Source organism: Neoarius graeffei, chromosome 3, assembly GCF_027579695.1.
Source record: "Neoarius graeffei isolate fNeoGra1 chromosome 3, fNeoGra1.pri, whole genome shotgun sequence".
In the NCBI taxonomy this organism is placed as follows: domain Eukaryota; kingdom Metazoa; phylum Chordata; class Actinopteri; order Siluriformes; family Ariidae; genus Neoarius; species Neoarius graeffei.
Window position 1 is genome coordinate 100,013,498 of NC_083571.1, and position 20,029 is coordinate 100,033,526.

The 20,029-nt window shown below is 41.6% G+C and overlaps 1 protein-coding gene across 1 annotated transcript in view; it reads left to right on the forward strand.

Annotated features, from left to right (window-relative positions):
• LOC132883769 (1-phosphatidylinositol 4,5-bisphosphate phosphodiesterase beta-1) overlaps positions 1-20,029 on the forward strand; it is a 454,963-nt gene that overhangs the window by 393,394 nt on the left and 41,540 nt on the right. Inside the window, exons 31-32 of the mRNA XM_060917764.1 lie at positions 793-850; positions 972-1,058. Of these exons, the coding sequence (XP_060773747.1) occupies positions 793-850; positions 972-1,058 (145 nt within the window). The remainder of the gene's footprint in view (positions 1-792; positions 851-971; positions 1,059-20,029) is intronic.

The window sequence follows — 20,029 nt, forward strand, 5'->3', positions numbered from 1 at the left end:
TAGGAAGAGTTCTGGTTGTCCCAAACTTCTTCCATTTAAGGATTATGGAGGCCACTGTGCTCTTAGGAATCTTGAGTGCTGCAGAAATTCTTTTGTAACCTTGGCCAGATCTGTGCCTTGCCACAATTCTGTCTCTGAGCTCCTTGGGCAGTTCCTTCGACCTCATGATTCTCATTTGCTCTGACATGCACTGGTGTGTGCCTTTCCTAATCGAGTCCAATCAGTTTAATTAAACACAGCTGGACTCCAGTGAAGGAGTAGAACCATCTCAAGGAGGACAGCCAGGTCTAGGAAGACAGCATGTGAGTTAAATATGAGTGTCACAGCAAAGGGTCTGAATACTTATGACCATGTGATATTTCAGTTTTTCTTTTTTAATAAATTTGCAAAAATTTCTACATTTCTGTTTTTTTTTCTGTCAAGATGGGGTGCTGAGTGTACATTAATGAGAAATAAAATGAACTTTTTTGATTTTAGCAAATGGCTGCAATGAAACAAAGAGTGAAAAATTTAAAGGGGCCTGAATACTTTCCGTACCCACTGTATCTAGTGAATGTGGATAGAATCTACAGAAGATATTCCCCTGAGGTATTCCATCATATCCTATGAGCTATGAGCATCATATACTCAAAGGTATAGCTCACTAGTTATTCTTCTGAGGCTGTATTTGCATTTTTATGTCGCATTTCCCAGCATTGAACAGAGGAATAATTTCATAGTTAGTCAGGTCGTTGCTGCATAGCACTTTAATTCAGACTGCTTTTGTTACAGCATTCATTATATCTCTTACAGAGAGAAGTTAGAAATCAACAGGTCACATGTGAATGAGGTTGTACAGTATATCAAAAGGGTAAGTAAAAAAACCCAAAAACATTACTACACAATATACAGGCCTCATATAGAACTATCAGTCATGTAGTATGGATATTAACAGCTTCATCACCTCTATATTTGTGTTGTCTTTTTTTAAGCTGGAAGACGCTCAAAGCAAAAGGCACGAGAAGTTGATCGAGGCACACAAACTCATTCGGCAGCAAATCCTGGAGGAGAAGCCAAAGGTATGAGAAAATCTGTTTTCCTTCACCATCTCACTAAACATGCCATGAAATCACTCTGCATGTCACCCAAAGCGCACACAGACAGTGTGTGTATCACCTCATTGTCACTGTTATTTTAGGACGACTGTTCAAAAGATGGAGAAGGTAAGCCGCCAAGCATATAATAAATTAAAGCTGTAATACTGAACGCAATCCTACCAAAGCCTGCACTACTTCCTAGGCTCAGAATGAGTGGAGGTTTTCTGTCCGCTGTAAGTAAACGTAATGGCAATTCCACCTCCTAACATCTACCGGCAGTATAACATTAACCCTGTGATTTAAAAATAAATACATAAAAAAATGTTCCGTACGAAAGCCATCTCCAAAATGCTTGGCTGTGGCACATCTGGGATAACCCCTGGGTGCTGCCTTTACCGTAGTTGGGCTGTGCTGGTGTGTATATGTGTTGGGTTGTATTGATCTTGGTTAGATAAATATCCTGTGACATTCTAACATACAGGCATATTTAGATTATAGTTAAAGGTCCCATGGCATGGTGGTTTGTTGATGCTTTAAACGGGCTCGTGGAGGTTTCCGGATGTTATATCCGCAGCCTTTCTCGAAATGAACCCTCGGCACGTAGATATAGCCTCCTGCGAGAAAGCCCCATTTCAGCCCTTTTCCCAGTGCGTCGTTTTGCTAATGAGAAGCAGGAGGCGGGGAAGGGTAGAGGGTGGGGGCGGGTCTTATCATTAATATTCATGACATGTAAACGTGTTACCTCTGATTGGCTAACAGCACTGTGACGCTACCTCCAGTGGGTCAGAACAAGCGGATGTGGGTGTCTTACTATGGCGAGAGAGAAGGAACAAACCGCGAAGGGAAAAATACCGCGCGCTGACGTCATTAAGGTGCGATGCGAGGAAATAAAATAAATTCAACAAATGTTTGGGTTTTTACTGAACAAACAAACAAATAAAATGAACGAGTGACTTAAAAAAAAGAATGTGGGTGTCTTTGTAAAAGCTGTTTTGATTGGCTATTATAACAGAGCATGCTGCATGCTTTTTGGTTTTGTAGCGCAGAGTACCTGGCTAACTGCAGGAAGCGGTTAGCTGCACAGCTAATGTAGCCATTGCAAGGCTAACGTGGCACCGATTTTAAAACACGGCAAAACATAAGCTCATAAGTTACAGTCAGTTTCCAGACTAAACTCAGTTTAACAGAGCATGCTGCATGCTTTTTGGTTTTGTAGTGCAGAGTACCTGGCTAACTGCAGGAAGCGGTTAGCTGCACAGCTAATGTAGCCATTGCAAGGCTAACGTGGCACCAATTTTGAAACACGGCAAAACGACTTAACAGTTATACACTTACTTGTTCGGTGTTTGTGGCTGATGCGGCAGGGATGCTTGGTACGGACCCAGGCTTCAGTGACCGTTGATGTGCAAAACCTGCCCTGTACTGTCCCAAGTTGTGGAAACATTCCTCAGGAAAATGCTTCCGACAAACATACACCGTCTTAGGTAGACTCGACGGCGTATTATTGAAGTAAATAAAATTAAGCCACTGCGTCTTCAGGGGCTCTCCCGTCGGCAGTAAAAACAGACTCTTTTCTGTGTTGTCACATCCATGTACAGCGCAATTTCCATGTTTCGCTCGCTTAGGTGATGCCATGTTATTGTGTCCTCTATGGTCTCCTCACTACAACTGGGCGGGCAATCCATACAGTGGGTGGGAATCCAGAGGGGGGGGCGTGGGGATCGTCTCCCTTGCTGACGTAGTAAAGGGAAGAGTTTATCAACGCGCCGTTTTGACGCGCCATTCTCAAATGTTGGGCATAGTTTGGTTTACACATTATGAAATTTCTAGCCACTGGGGTGACTTAAGAAGGTCAGAGGAACTCATTTTAACGTTAAAAAACCTCAGAAAGTGAAAATTTCATGCCATGGGACCTTTAAATCTATAGTGCTTGTGTTATAGCATTCTGCAAGATCAGACTTTGTACATTGTTGAGTTTAACCTTTAATTTGTCTTTTTTTTTTAATCTATTTGTTCCCTGACCGTAACATTATTGACTAACCAAAGCAAGGTGAGTTTTGTGATGCTTGTCCTATGCTCCTGCCGACTAAATGACTTCTCCATCACTACTCTTGGATGGATTTGTAAAAGTCATTTTAGTGTTTTGCTTCATGAAATATTTATCATCAGCTGTCATGCTGTCCATCGTTTCATTTAATACATGGTACATATTATGTCAGAACTCTATTTTCATGCAGATACAGCCATGATTCAGTGGCATAACTCAGGCATATTGCTAATATGATTAAGTTTGGTAACCCTTTCTGTGAAGTCCATATTCATAAATCATTTTAACTGTGCTTATAATTTCTTAGTGTTTTGGTAAACTCTAATAAAGACTCACAAAGCTCTAATAATGTGCTAGAAGTAATTCCTTGGTATCTTAGTATCATGTTGTGACAATTATAACAATTATAAAACTTTATAAATGTCATCGAGTGCATTGTGTAAAGAATATGTTAAAGCTAGACTGCTTTTCAGATTCTTCAAGTGTAGGTTATAAAAAGAATTTTCCCCGACACCCAATTATTTTTGCTTAGTGGACCGAAAGCTACTGAATTCGAATCACAGACTTCCAATTTTATTTGTTTTTTTTTTTAAAAGAACAATTAATGAATTTAAAGCCACATGGCCCTAAATTCTCTGCTATTTATTCCTGCTTCACCATGACCCAATTCAAGATACTACGTCACGCATCACGTGGTGGGCTTTCCCCATTCGCACAAGGCATTGTGGGATACAAATTTGAAACAGGAGAGAAAAATGGAGGACGTGAGTGTGCGAATGAAACATGAAAGACCGACTACAGAAACGGAAAGCAAGAAGAAAAGACGTTATGTTGTGAAGGAAAGGAAACGCAGGATCAAACTAATAAATATCGGCGGTCAGTGAGCACCTTGGTGTGATCAGCTATTTGTTTAGCGACAGAATGATGTAACTGTCAGTGCAAGGTCAAAGGTAAACCTGTAGATAGCAGTAATGCAACATTGTGGATGCCAGCTGCCATAAAACCCAAAAGAAGAACAAGAAGCCAGAGTCATCTACAACCCCGATTCCAAAAAAGTTGGGACAAAGTACAAATTGTAAATAAAAATGGAATGCAATAATTTACAAATCTCAAAAACTGATATTGTATTCACAATAGAACATAGACAACATATCAAATGTCGAAAGTGAGACATTTTGAAATTTCATGCCAAATATTGGCTCATTTGAAATTTCATGACAGCAACACATCTCAAAAAAGTTGGGACAGGGGCAATAAGAGGCTGGAAAAGTTAAAGGTACAAAAAAGGAACAGCTGGAGGACCAAATTGCAACTCATTAGGTCAATTGGCAATAGGTCATTAACACGACTGGGTATAAAAAGAGCATCTTGGAGTGGCAGTGGCTCTCAGAAGTAAAGATGGGAAGAGGATCACCAATCCCTGTAATTCTGCGCCGACAAATAGTGGAGCAATATCAGAAAGGAGTTCGACAGTGTAAAATTGCAAAGAGTTTGAACATATCATCATCTACAGTGCATAATATCATCAAACGATTCAGAGAATCTGGAAGAATCTCTGTGCGTAAGGGTCAAGGCCAGAAAACCATACTGGGTGCCCGTGATCTTCGGGCCCTTAGACGGCACTGCATCACATACAGGCATGCTTCTGTATTGGAAATCTTAAAATGGGCTCAGGAATATTTCCAGAGAACATTATCTGTGAACACAATTCACCGTGCCATCCACCGTTGCCAGCTAAAACTCTATAGTTCAAAGAAGAAGCCGTATCTAAACATGATCCAGAAGTGCAGACGTCTTCTCTGGGCCAAGGCTCATTTAAAATGGACTGTGGCAAAGTGGAAAACTGTTCTGTGGTCAGACGAATCAAAATTTGAAGTTCTCTATGGAAATCAGGGACGCCGTGTCATTCGGACTAAAGAGGAGAAGGACGACCCAAGTTGTTATCAGCGCTCAGTTCAGAAGCCTGCATCTCTGATGGTATGGGGTTGCATTAGTGTGTGTGGCATGGGCAGCTTACACATCTGGAAAGACACCATCAATGCTGAAAGGTATATCCAGGTTCTAGAGCAACATATGCTCCCATCCAGACGACGTCTCTTTCAGGGAAGACCTTGCATTTTCCAACATGACAATGCCAAACCACATACTGCATCAATTACAGCATCATGGCTGCGTAGAAGAAGGGTCCGGGTACTGAACTGGCCAGCTTGCAGTCCAGGTCTTTCACCCATAGAAAACATTTGGCGCATCATAAAACGGAAGATACAACAAAAAAGACCTAAGACAGTTGAGCAACTAGAATCCTACATTAGAGAAGAATGGGTTAACATTCCTATCCCTAAACTTGAGCAACTTGTCTCCTCAGTCCCCAGACGTTTACAGACTGTTGTAAAGAGAAAAGGGGATGTCTCACAGTGGTAAACATGGCCTTGTCCCAACTTTTTTGAGATGTGTTGTTGTCATGAAATTTAAAATCCCCTAATTTTTCTCTTTAAATGATACATTTTCTCAGTTTAAACATTTGATATGTCATCTATGTTCTATTCTGAATAAAATGTGGAATTTTGAAACTTCCACATCATTGCATTCCGTTTTTATTGACAATTTGTACTTTGTCCCAACTTTTTTGGAATCGGGGTTGTACATCCCCTGCCCTATATGCCAACTATATACCAAGTTTCAAGATGTTATTTGTCACATTTTTCAAGTTCTGCTGCAGGAACCCAACCCTATCTCTTTACACTAACCTCAGAAGCCCAAGGAATAAGCCCACCGGACCTTTGGTCTAGGTGAGCTAAAAATTAAAATTTCTCACATTTCTTAGTATCAAAAGGCACATATACATTACTAAATCAACGCATATACCAACTTTCAAGACCATACCACTCATAGTTTTCAAGTTCTGCTCTGGAAACAAAACCTACCCCTAAGACTAACCTGAGAGACTAAGTCTGAAATTGTTTCCATAGAAACATGAAAAATTCAAATTTCTCAAATTTCTTAGTATGAAAAGGCACATCTACATCACCTTGTTAACATGTATACCAAGTTTCAAATCCGTATCATGAATAGTTTTGGATATACGGTATACTCCGGAAACAAACATTGCTCTTAGAAACTAAGTCAAAATCTATTTTTTTATGTAAAAATGTGAAAAAAATTTTTTTTTCAAAAATCCAAAATAGCAAAAGGCACCAGTTCACATGTTGTTTGATATGTATACAAAGTTTCATGGAGATATCTTCAGTGGTTTTAAAGATATGGCCCGGAAACAAAAACGTGACTGGACAGACGGAACCCGTTTCTATATCCTCCACCAAACTTTGTTTGGGCGGGTGATAAAAGAAGAGGTAAACCTGCGCATGCGCACACGGACTTCCTCTGTCTGCTTGACTGCACGAAGTGAGCGATTTCATACACGTTATTTGCTCAGGAATCCCCTCAAATTAAATAACTTCCCAGCCACAGTATGGCCTGATTTTTTTTTTTTTAGATATTACAGAAATAAACATATATCACAATGACCAAATTTCAGACGGAAATAAATTTCACCAATTTTATGAAATCAAAAGGCCGTCTAGCTTTAAATTATTCATGGTATGAAAGTTGTAAGACGCTATTTATGAGTTATTTGTAATTATCTTTGTACTGAAATATGGAAATGCTTCATTTCAAATTAATTACAAAAATGGCAAGGAAACACATATCCAGCATCGATTTAACCTTAGAGGGACTGGAACAAAAACACAGGTCATTCAAGGTGGTGAAATACACCAAGATTGAAGATTGTCATATGCACAAGCTTTGTGCAATATTGTGCAAGATGTAGGGCAACACAGGAAATGTATAAACTATGTTGGAGACAGTGATGGTCAAAGAAAATATTGTAAAAGTAGTCTTGGTCATATCTGCATGAGGTGAGGTTCTCTACAACTTAACGCTGTGTACCGTACCATATAAATAGCATGTTGATGTGTGAAATACAGTACCAGTCAAAAGTTTGGACACCCCTACTCATTCATAGGTGTTGGTAAACAAAAAAGGGTTAAAAATCTCATCTCATTATCTCTAGCCGCTTTATCCTTCTACAGGGTCGCAGGCAAGCTGGAGCCTATCCCAGCTGACTACGGGCGAAAGGCAGGGTACACCCTGGACAAGTCGCCAGGTCATCACAGAGCTGACACATAGACACAGACAACCATTCACACTCACATTCACACCTACGGTCAATTTAGAGTCACCAGTTAACCTAACCTGCATGTCTTTGGACTGTGGGGGAAACCGGAGCACCCGGAGGAAACCCACACGGACACGGGGAGAACATGCAAACTCCACACAGAAAGGCCCTCGCCGGCCCCGGGGCTCGAACCCGGACCTTCTTGCTGTGAGGTGACAGCACTAACCACTACACCACCGTGCCGCCCCGGGTTAAAAATCAAAGACAAAATATGTTTCAGTCCATCATTACTTTAAGACATGAAGTGTCTTTTAATTATTAAAAATGAAGAACAAACATTGAATTCGAAGGCGTGGCCAAACTTTTGACCGGTACTGTAGGTTTTAGTACAGGATGCACAGGAATACACCCTGATTCACATCAACACTTGCATTACAACATGATTATCTGTTATCAAGGAATTACTTATAGTAATTAGTTAAATAATTACTTATAATCCATAGTAAATAGTCTTATAAGTCCAATTATGACTAATGAATATGGGCTCCATAGAAAGTGTGACCATAATTTCTTCCTCTTTTCATCATGTTGCTATTTTTGTGGACACACATGAAAGTGCCTGTGTTAACCTCGGTGGAGCATCACAAACATGAGGTGTGGCCTTTGAAATCTGCCACCACAGGTGCATTTTCCAATTCGCACTGGTCTAAATTTGAGCCAGTCAGGACCATCTGCCAACAGTATAAATAGGCTACTTTCACATTCCCCATAATGCTTTGCACCTGGGGGGGAATCAAAAAAACAACATGGCGTTGCATACTGACAGTAATCTTTCAAATTTAAATCTCCCTAAAACCTTCAAAGAAGTGTCAAGACTCACTAAACCAAATCAGCAAAGCCTTTTCTGTGGACTTTGAGAAATCAATCAGTAAAAAAGCGCTTGTAAATATCGTATCGAACGCTTTGAACATTTCTACTCCGGGTGACAACGAGTCAGCAGCCTTCTTCGTCTGTCAGTGCGGGTGTTCCAACAATTACTGACCTGCAGAAGTTAAAAGATCGGCAGAAGAGAAAGGAAAGATCGACACTGATCATAGAAGAATCCACAGTGAAATCGTTTTTGCTGGGTGCTGGTTACGACGAGAAAGCCGTAAGAAAATACAAAACGCTTCGTGCATGAGAACACAAGCAAGGAATTCACTCAGCCAAGTCAATACTGTAAACACAGCAGAACTGTCACATTTATTTTTCAAGCTGAAGTTGATTTTGATTTTCCTCGAGCTCGTATGCTACCAGATTACAACAATCTTTGGGCTGTTAGAAGAAGCTGTTAGGACGACAGGGTCAAATACTACATTAGATCTCCCTACAGAAACACTAAAAGGGGAAGGACATGTACGCTTACTTACACTGCATCGTTTGTGCTTTGTTCTGGGAGTTGATCCTTCAGTAAAGTCGTCCTTTTCAATTTTGACTTGTCTTTGTTTTTCGCACTTTTTATGACTAAACACAAAGACAGACGGGTGTAGGCTTCGTGACTGGGATCATCAGACTTTACTCCACCACTGAAGTGGGCAGAACACAGTCGTGTGTTGTCTGTCTGTGTAAAATTTGGACGGCGAATTCTGTCGAACTACACTTTTCGATGCTTAGCTTCTTTAGGTATTGCTGGGTTTCAGTCACGTGACTTTTCTTAGCGGTTTTACCAGAAGTGTAATAGCTGGTGGTCTAAATGGCTGCCGTAGTGCAAACAACTAGCGATAAGTTATCAGAGTAAGCTCGTAATCTAGAAGCCACTGCTCGCTTTAGATAGATTCAGAAGATTGCTATGTGAATGGAATCGACCCCTACAGTCTGGGAAAGAAGGATTTGTCATACGATCTCGAAAACTACCCTTCAGTCGAGTTCCCCGACATCTCGAACTATCTGGTGTTGCAGACGTCCTTCTACACCGCAAAACAGATGAAAGCGTAGAAGAGTATAGAGGCTTACAACTTTTTTGTATGTGGCTGGGTAAAGGACCTCAGTATCAAATCGCTGCCGAATGAATCCTGGATTGTTTTTGGCCGTGTAAGTATGTTTTTAAAGCTTTTCGTTTGCGTCTTTACAATGAAGCGCTGCAAGTTGAAGTGTAAACAAACAACAGTTCGCTTGATTCTCACTTGTGTTGGCTCTTATCTCTCAGGTAAATCATTCACAAAGATCATCAGAAACCCCTTTAAAGACCTGGATCTTAGTTAAACAAGACGGAGAAGTGATCACGGCGCATTGTAACTGTATGGCTGGGCAAGAATTTTGTCACGACCTTCATGCATATGGACTTTGTGAGGAGTAAACAAAGAAAAAGCTGGGGACTTTAGTGCTTCGTGACTAAAAAAAGTACCGTAAAATAGCGACACATAGCAAGAAAAGTACTTGGAAAACACTAAGGACAGAGCTGAGAGGGAAATACAAACCTTTCACCAAGTGATCACTGCAAACTCGGCTCCCTTCAGTTTCACTGAGAGGTTCAAAAGCCACCTTTCTCGAGATCTTTCTGTGAAATCCTGTGTTCGTTCACCCTTTTTTATTAGTTCACAGGGAACCCTGAAGAAACTTTTACCAGTTTCACAGTTTTATCAAGTCGAACAACCTAAAACAACGCAAGCGTAAGGCATTTTTCACGTAAGCAATGCACCTTCTCCGTACAAACGCTTTGTCAGCTGAGCTTTGGTAGACCACCAGCTAAAGTTTTGAATAACTAATGAGGCGGATGTGACGTCACGTGAAACCCAGCAATTCTATAAAGCTTTAAATCAGGATTCCTTTTACAAGTTGGTGCACAGCAAAAGTCATTTTTTTCCCCATGTGAATTTGAAGAAATGGCTGAGGATATCTGACTTAGTAAACATATATAGTGCCTAGTTACCCCCCAAGGCGCAAGGCATTATGAGTATGTGAAAGTACAGAATAGGCTACTTTACCCAGCTCATAACAAAATACAACTGACTCGGTTACGGATATGATGCAGTTGACGTGTCATTACATACAGAACATTGTGTAATTAACAGACTCAACAGATCGTCCAAGAAAATTAACTCATACTAGACTTGCCGAATGGATGTCATTATAAGCAGAAGAAATGATCTGATATAAACTCTGACTTTGACTGTCCCATATGAGTGAGCACTTACTAAAGCACACACGAAGACAGAACACATTTGTGTGTTGGGACAGCCAGCTGGTTGTTTCCACCACTGAAAATATTGATATAAAATCTGGAATCATCATGTCATTACAAAAATGTCACTGAACTGAGCAAATGACACACATTCAGTTTTTAAGAGGAGCTGATTTGATTGCACCTCTTTGTCAGGTATACCTTCAAAGAGAAACTTTTTTTTTTAATTACTGTATGTTGCTCTCCACCAGGTTACCACCTGCTCCAAGGTTCATGAAAATACCAACAATACAGAATATCCACCAAACCTACATGCGCATACGCCATCATTGTTTGCTTTATGTGTCATGAAAATCGAGCTATTCATTCCCAGTTAGGTTTTCTTTGGTTCAGCTTGAGCTACAGTGTTTCAGTGTTTAGTGCTTTTTATGCCACAATCTGCCCTAAAGGTAGAGATGAGTCGTTATAAACAGGAGTTACAGACAGTAGTTACATCAGTAAGCTCAAGAGGGCACTAAAGCACAGCTTTGGTGCAAAATCTTTCCTTCCTCAGCCCAGTGATGTATCCATCCACCCATCCATTATCTGTAGCCACTTATCCTGTCCTACAGGGTCGCGGGCGAGCTGGAGCCTATCCCAGCTGACTATGGGCGAGAGGCGGGGTACACCCTGGACAAGTCGCCAGGTTATTGCAGGGCTGACACATAGACACAAGCAACCATTCACACTCACATTCACACCTACAGTCAATTTAGAGTCACCAGTTAACCTAACCTGCATGTCTTTGGACTGTGGGGGAAACCGGAGCACCCGGAGGAAACCCACGCGGACACGGGGAGGACGTGCAAACTCCACACAGAAAGACCCTCGCCAGCCGCTGGGCTCGAACCCGGACCTTCTTGCTGTGAGGCGACAGTGCTAACCACTACACCACCGTGCCCCCCCCCAATGATGTATCATCAGGGCCCATGTTGGCCAGTGTTTTAGCAGCACTGTGATAGCAAGAGTAGACTAGCTTTTTGTCTAGATAGCGCTGATTTAGCGGGCAACCTTGATTCCTCATCTTGTGATCTAAGGGGCAAATGTATTGTTCACATTCACTCAGTTTATATGTGTCTTTTATTCAGCAGCAGCTTGCAACTACACATTTTGTTGGGGCTTAACGACAGTGAAGATAACATAACCTTGAACAAATATAAGTAGAAAGGCTATCACAGTTGACTGTATGCTATAGGCTACTATCTCGGATTTTTTTTTTTAGGAAATTAAAGGAGAACTGAAGTCATTTTTAAACTTGCTTTATTTCTTAATTTACGTGTTATTCAATTACGTTTTCGGTTTTAGTAAGCGTCTTTCTCCACGAGCAAAAAAAACGCAGCGATTTGGGGAAATGCCAAAAATCGCACGGCCAAAAAATCGTACGTCCGGTTGTGACCTAGGCTTTATATCGTGACTCGTATTGGCAACTAATTGCAATGAAATATTATACTTATCGGCCTATTCGGTTTTTAGCCGTGTTGAATTTAATTCGTTTGGTCCACGGCAGGCGTCGCTTATCTGCGCGATCTTCACAAGACTTCTGCGAGACTTCGAAACGTCAAGTGTCAGCCAGGTGTCAGTGCTGCCATTTTGAAAACTGTTTTCCAAATGAAATATTGCACAAAAACGAGTTTAAATGATGATTACTGCCTTTTTTCAAACTTTCCTGATTGCTATCAAAACAAACAAAACTGGGGTGTCGTAGCTCAGGTGGCTAAGGCGCCATGCCATAAATCCGGGGACCTGGGTTCGACTCCGACCCGAAGTCATTTCCCGATCCCTCCCTGTCTCTCTCTCCCAATCATTTCCTGTCCTGTCTCTACACTGTCCTATCCAATAAAGATGAAAAAGCCCCCCAAAAATATCTTTAAAAACAAAACTTCCGGCTTGATTACGTCAGCATTTGAAAGAGGGCGCACGCGTCTTTTGACAACATTGGCAGATGTCAGTCACTTTGATTTCCGCTGTACGTTTTACTTCCGTCCTATGACGTCTCGCACAGGTCTCAACGAATCTCGTTTACGGCCATTGCTTTAACATATGGACTGATATATTACAGAGCATATTTCAAACGCTCATAACTTGTTATAGCAGTGACAAAATAGCGATCAAAAACGCATTCCTATATTTAATAAAATGAGATAAATAGAATTTTGATAATAAAAAAAAATTGCCTTCAGTTCTCCTTTAAAGGCTAAATAACATAGATGGCAAACAATGTCAATTAGGCCCACAAGAAAAGACTATGGTTCACCTGTCCAGGAGCGGATGAAGCGATTTGCCTTCAGTTCTCCTTTAAGGGTGGAAAACATGTAGTGTTAGCAGCCTGTTTTGCGTGATTGTAGATCATACAGTTGTTCAGCTGTGTTTGATGCAGCAGGTGTGTTTCTTGTTCCCATGTCACAGTGAGTTTATATAATTAACTATGTTCCCAGGGTTGAGTAAATATCCAACCCAACTACATCTCAAAAACCACACAAAAGACCTGAAACTACAGTACCAGTCAAAAGTTTGGACACACCTTCGAATTCGATGTTTTTTCTTTATTTTTATTCATTAAAAGACACTTCATGTATTAAAGTAATTATGAATGTCGTTTCTCTTTATTTAGTTAAACAGTTCTTGATATAATATGGATTACTACAGTTGTGGAATAGGGCTATTTACTGTATTTTTTATTTACTGGTTGATCTCAGGCGGTGGGGGTGGCATGGTGATGTAGTGGTTAGCACTGTCGCCTCACAGCAAGAAGGTTCTGGGTTCGAGCCCCGTGGCCGGTGAGGGCCTTTCTGTGCGGAGTTTGCATGTTCTCCCCGTGTCCGCGTGGGTTTCCTCCGGGTGCTCCGGTTTCCCCCACAGTCCAAAGACATGCAGGTTAGGTTAACTGGTGACTCTAAATTGACCGTAGGTGTGAATGTGAGGTGTGAATGGTTGTCTGTGTCTATGGCTACATGACAACGGCAACGAGATTTTATTAAAAAAAATATCGCGTCCACATGGGCAACGGATCAGTAAAATATCAGGTACATATGGCAACGCAACGTTTGCTGAAAACGATGCAATACACATGCCACACCTCTAGGGGCGCTGTAAGACGGTCCCATCGGAGACACCAGAACAATAGAAGAAGTAGGACGCATGCGCATAAACCCCTTCTTCTACCCGGTGTGAAGCACTCACAGGAACAAACACACAACAACAACAACAAGATGGCTGCGACTACGCGAGGAAATCGTGCCTTCTGTGTGTACAAATTAGTTTTATTAGTGTGCATAGTTTTATATAACTTAATTTTCTTATTGTGTGTGAACATTTTGAAAAGCATTTTTATATAATTTATATAACTTTTTATATTGTGTGTGAACATTTTGAAAAGCAGTCTTATCCAGTAAAAAAAAGAAATTCAAGAAATGGTTCAGGTACTTGTTTATTTAAAAGAAAAGCTGTATACAAAAGTGAATGCAATGCAGTGGTTCATACAAAACAGCGAGAGTGCTGCTTGTTCTAGTCATGTGGTTGTGACGTCATCGTAAACAAATCCGTTCTACTCATCCAGACGACTTTGCAACGGCGCCGTTGCCAGATTTTTCCACTCTGGAACCCGTTCTCGTTTTGGGGCACCCAAAACGCCGGTGCCGTGTGGACGCCAGGCCGAAACGATAAACAATTTTATCAGATTCACCTGAATCCGTTGCCGTGTGGACAGCCTCTATGTGTCAGCCCTGTGATGATCTGGCGACTTGTCCAGGGTGTACCCCGCCTCTTGCCCATAGTCAGCTGGGATAGGCTCCGGCTTGCCTGTGAACCTGTACAGTGACCACCTGATAATGGATGGAATGGATGGAACTTTTGATGAGGCACACCTGTTAACTGAAAAGCATTCCAGGTGACTACCTCATGAAGCTGGTTAAAATAATGCCAGTAGTGTGCAAAGCGTCATCAAGATAAACACTGACTACTTTGAAGAATCTAATATGAAACATATTGTTGAATACTTTTTTTTCATTTACCACATAATTCCGTAATGTTCTATGTGTTATTTCATAGTTTTGACATCTTCAGTATTGTTCTACAATGTAGAAAATAGTCAAAATACAGAAAAATCTATGAATAAATCGGTGTGTCCAAACTTTTTTTGAACAAAGGAGGCCCAACCTTTGTTTGGGATACAAGGTCACCATGGTGCACACACATTTCTGATCTGCAAACATTATCCACTCTATAAGTCACCTTGCGCTCTCCCAGTCTTTGCAATACATGTATGTTATAACAGAAATGTTTCTGTTCATCACAGACACACTGGCTGCATTTACATTTTGCCTTTGTTTTCAGAAATGTATTAGATTATTAATGCATTTTGATTATTTGTTCTAAAGCAAGATCCGTGACCCTGGTAACACGGTCATTATCTGCCTTGTCGACTGCCCCTCCTCCACTAAACTGTTCACAGAGAGAGTGAGGGTGGGGCAGCGTGATTCCTGCCACACTGGGTCTCAATTGCCCAGTGCTTGTTGCAGTTCACATTTCTGACCACTAGGTGCGAATTCCGTTGAGCTAAACGGGACAGTGACCACCCTGAAATACAAATAAATCAATGGAACATCAGCGTATATCAGTCAAATACCAATGTTTTTAAACCACTGGTCACTCGAAAGAGGTAATTAATGTTAAAATAGTACTAAAATTTAAATGCATTGAGTTGTGAATGAGGACTTAACATTTGAAGATAAATATTTGTTGAACAGCTGATATTTAACAGTTATTCCACGAAATCGAGTCGTACATGAGCTGATAGCCAACGAGGTGCATAGCGCTGAGTTGGCTATAAGTAATGTATGACGAGATTGAGTGGAATAACTGTTTATTATAGCCACATTCACTGGATTTTGAGAAAACAGAGCATTTTTATTTGTATTTTTTGCAAATTCGATAAATAAAAACTTTATACAAGATGTCCGACAAAATCATTTCCGCTTAGAATGTAAACAACCCGGCAAAATGACAGTAGCAATTTGTGAAAAATCCAATAATAATAATTCTTGAAAAATAAAAAGAAGATATGTTCTTACCAGGGCTTTGAACCAGAATTTTTTTCCTATTGGTTCGTTCCAAACAGAAACGGAATTTTAACGTTTCCGGTTTTGGGTTCCACCATTAAATAGACGTTCCCGAACCGGTTAGAACAAAAACATTTCGTTCCCGGAACGGTTAATTACGTTCCCTGTCAGCTGTTTAACAAATGGCTATAAAATTATGTCTCTGTCTCATCCAGCTTAAGCCAAATGTAGGCTAATTCTATTACAACCTTCATTAAATAAGACAAGAAATAATTCAAAACAATTATTATTTCAAATGTTGGTGATTTGGATTCTCAGTATGTCTTCCCATCTACACAAACAGAAAAAGTGCCAAAAATGAAAGATAATTCGTTTAGTGTGTTACCAAAGGCTAGTCAGGCCCTATACAGGGCTTTCCACAAGCGCCAGCTGCCGGCCATACAGCCGGCACACAATTAAGTCCAGCCGGCTACTTTAATGACTATTATTTTTGTAGCCCACAGGTTCTAAATATTAATTTTCGATTTTAATAAAATTAAATGTTTATCTAACGGACTGACAATGTCAAACTGAACCGCACTCATTTAAGTTGTGATTCGCGCTGTTTGTACCGATAATAACCACAAATTCCCCGCCGACTTCGTTGATCCGCGGCCCCGACATGCGGTGTGCGCGTGCGCGCACTCGGCGGAGGCAGTAGTGTGCGCGTGCACTTGGCGGAGTTTATTTTGTGTTTAACACCCCCCCCCGGCTGGCTACTTATTTGTCATGGCTGGCTAGTATGAGCCTTAGTGGAAAGCCCTGTATGCATTGATAGGCTAACAGAGGTTAACGTCATTTAATGTTCGCGAGCCTCTCATTAACGTGGACAAATATATTGATATCGTGTTTGAAATTGACGTTTTTGAATAACGATAGACTGCAATAGTTACCTCTTATTTAAGATGTGGAGACGTGATAGTAGTCCACCCTCCCGCTCTCTCCATTCAGTCAGCGAACGTCACACAGGAAGTGACCCAGCGGGTCATAGAAACTTGCGCAGGAGAAGAATGACTTTTTTATTTGTAGGCTACGGAAACTTTGAGGAACGAAATAAAAACTGGTATTAACCGGTTACCATTATTTTTAATAAGCGTTTCTGTTCCGGAACATAAAAAATAATAAAGTTTCTGGTTTTGTTTCTGTTCCATGTGAAATAGAAAAAGTTCCCGGTTTTCGTTTTCGTTCCTTGAACCGGTTCAAAGCCCTGGTTCTTACCATCAAATACTTTTAATTCATATTTTGTTGCATTTTTTTGTATTTTTTTGCTATTTGTTTTCAAGTAGAGTTTCTATTTCATTCTCGGTTGGTTCGACAACACGCTCCGTCATTTTGTTTTTCTTCATCTTTAGGGTTTTTTTGGTGGTTGACAAACCAACTTATTGGTGCATTACCACCACCGACTGGGCTGAAGTGTGGAACAGGAGATATTGGGTAGAAAAAACAAACAAACAAAAAAAACCCTCTTTTTTTTAGCTATTTCTGTTTCTTTTAAATACTTGATAACAAAGCTGCCATTTTGTTTTTCCTCTACTCACAGGATATGAGCTGATATCCTAGTAGTAGAGTAACCAATCAGAGCATGCGGTTGCTCATATCCTGTAAATGTGGATAGAATCTACAAAAGATATTCCCCTGAGGTATTCCCCAGTAGCAAGTTGTGAAAAATGCTATAATAATAATTCTTGAAAAATAAAATATATACATTCTTACCATCAAATACTTTTCATCTCATCTCATCTCATTATCTGTAGCCGCTTTATCCTGTTCTACAGGGTCGCAGGCAAGCTGGAGCCTATCCCAGCTGACTACGGGCGAAAGGCGGGGTACACCCTGGACAAGTCGCCAGGTCATCACAGGGCTGACACATAGACACAGACAACCATTCACACTCACATTCACACCTACGGTCAATTTAGAGTCACCAGTTAACCTAACCTGCATGTCTTTGGACTGTGGGGGAAACCGGAGCACCCGGAGGAAACCCACACGGACACGGGGAGAACACGCAAACCCCGCACAGAAAGGCCCCCGCCGGCCACGGGGCCCGAACCCAGGACCCTCCCGCTGCGAGGCGACAGCGCCAACCACCACACCACCGTGCCGCCCCCTTTCTATCATATCCAGCATTAACTTTTTCAACAGTCTGTGCTACAGCAGCTCTTCTGTGGGATTGGACCAGACATGCTAGCCTTGGCTCTCCACACACACACATCAGTAAGCCTTGGGTGCCCATGACCCTGTTGCCGGTTGTCCTTCCTTGGATCACTTTTGGTAGGTACTTTAGCACTACATATCAAGAACGGGATCAGGACACTCCGACCAATAGTTGAGACATTTCACCCAAAGCCTTTTTCCATATGCACCATCAAGGCCTTTTTCATACGCACTATCAATTATTTTATATGTGCGATAAGATCGAGATATAAATAAACCATAATGTTTATTAACAATTGTGAAAACACACAGGCAAACAATCCAAAACGGCAGGCAATCTCGTAAACGTCGGGCGAGGCACAAGTCAGGCAAAGACAGAAACAGAAACTAAGAACAGAAAACAGGCTCGGAAACTCAGGGAATCTACACAAGAGGATAAGGCTCGGTAATGCGCACTGATGTGGTGTAATACTTCGCGCTGAACATGTGTTTTCCCAGTCTTTATACAGGCACACCGATGCCTCCCGATCATGCGCAGGCGAGCCCCACCAACAGCGCGCGCGCAGTCCGGGGTGCACCCAAGCGGACTCCTGCACGCTCGCTGCCAATGAGGCTCACCTGCACATGACCAAGAGGCACCAGCGTGCCTATACAAAGACCGGGAAAACGTACGTTTTCTTATATCTGGATATCATATCTCACACTTGCCAAGGATATCTGACAAGTGCGAGTATAACGTTTCTGTGTAATTTGGTCTAATAAAAATGATCTCTCCCCGCAAGTGGCCCCAGCCGAACGTGCCCAAAGTTGACACTTGCGGATTCCCATCATTTCCGGGTTCGTTTTCATTTTGCAAAAATGTGTTTTGCTTCGGTCAAATTCCATTGAGAATTCCTCCTTTTTTTGAAAACAAATAAATACCTGAAAGTACGTATGAAAAAGGCTTTGGACTAGGGATGTTAACTGATGACCGTTTGACCGATGGTTGACCGAATCAATGTCAACCAGTTAATTTTTTTTTGGTTGTTGGTTAAAAAAAAAAAATCGTTTTGAAGCTGCCGATTTTGGAGCGGAGAACCTGGAATTCTGTGTTGTAAACGCTTGGGGCATGCCATGCGGTGTAAGGACGACAGCTGACAAATCAGAAACACCCATTCAGTCATGTCCCGCCCTCCCACCCCAGTTGAAGACAGCTGCCACTCAGCGAAAGAAAAGTGTAGACACAGGCTTTTTAGCTTACAAATTACTATTGTTTTTTTTTTATTATTATTATTATTAGAAGGCACATCGAGTTTAGTCCTGCCTTGGCCAGTGCATTCTGAAAGTATGTTTCGGTCTGTAGCCAACAATGCATGTTATTGCAGATCAGATCTCTCCACACAAACTAAAGGCGCAGATGCCGACTTTTGGAGGGAAGGGGAGAGAATGAAATGACAGCGGTGTCTGGAGGGGGAGTGACAAACGCAGCTTTTATGTCTGTGAGCCAAGTCGGTGACGGCTTCAGAGCAACTTCAATACCATGCAGTAATGGAGTGTTGATATTGGTAACAGCGTTATAACGATTGTAGCTAATTAATTAGATTATCCGGCGTTATAACAGCCTTTATTTTAACGCCGTTATTCCCATCACTGAATGTTATGTACTTCTTCTAGCACTTGACTTTATTTTCAACGCCATCATGGCCAACTGAAACTGTCTCTAAGCTGGAGCCATTTGTCCTCCGCTCCAATACAAACCCCTCGACATCAGTGCCGCGTTTGATTAAATGTTTCGCGCTGTAGAAAAGGTAATGCGAGTGGAGGGCAGCGACTGGGACTGAATGCGCAGATGCTTGCGGTTAGATTTAGAATAGATTCTAATAATTCCAATTCTAGAATTTAACTCATAGGTTAACTGACTTTAACCGGCTAATGAGGCTCAGTGGTCGGTCAAGATTTTTTTTTTTTTTTAGTTTTCGCCATCCCTACTTTGGACAAAATGGTCATTGGACGAAATGACCTGTATCCCCGGGAACGCCCGACAAGACCTGCCGTTTTGGAGATGCTCTGACCCAGTCATCTAACCATCACAATTTAGCCCTCATCAAAGTCGCTCAGATCCTTACACTTGCCCATTTTTTCTGCTTCCAACACCTCAACTTTGAGAACTGACATGGCTGGCATGGTGGTGTAGTGGTCCACACTGCCGCCCCACAGCAAGAAGGCTCCGGGCCCGAGCCCAGCAGCCGACGAGGGCCCCTCTGTGCGGAGTCCGCACGCTCTCCCCACGTCCGCGCG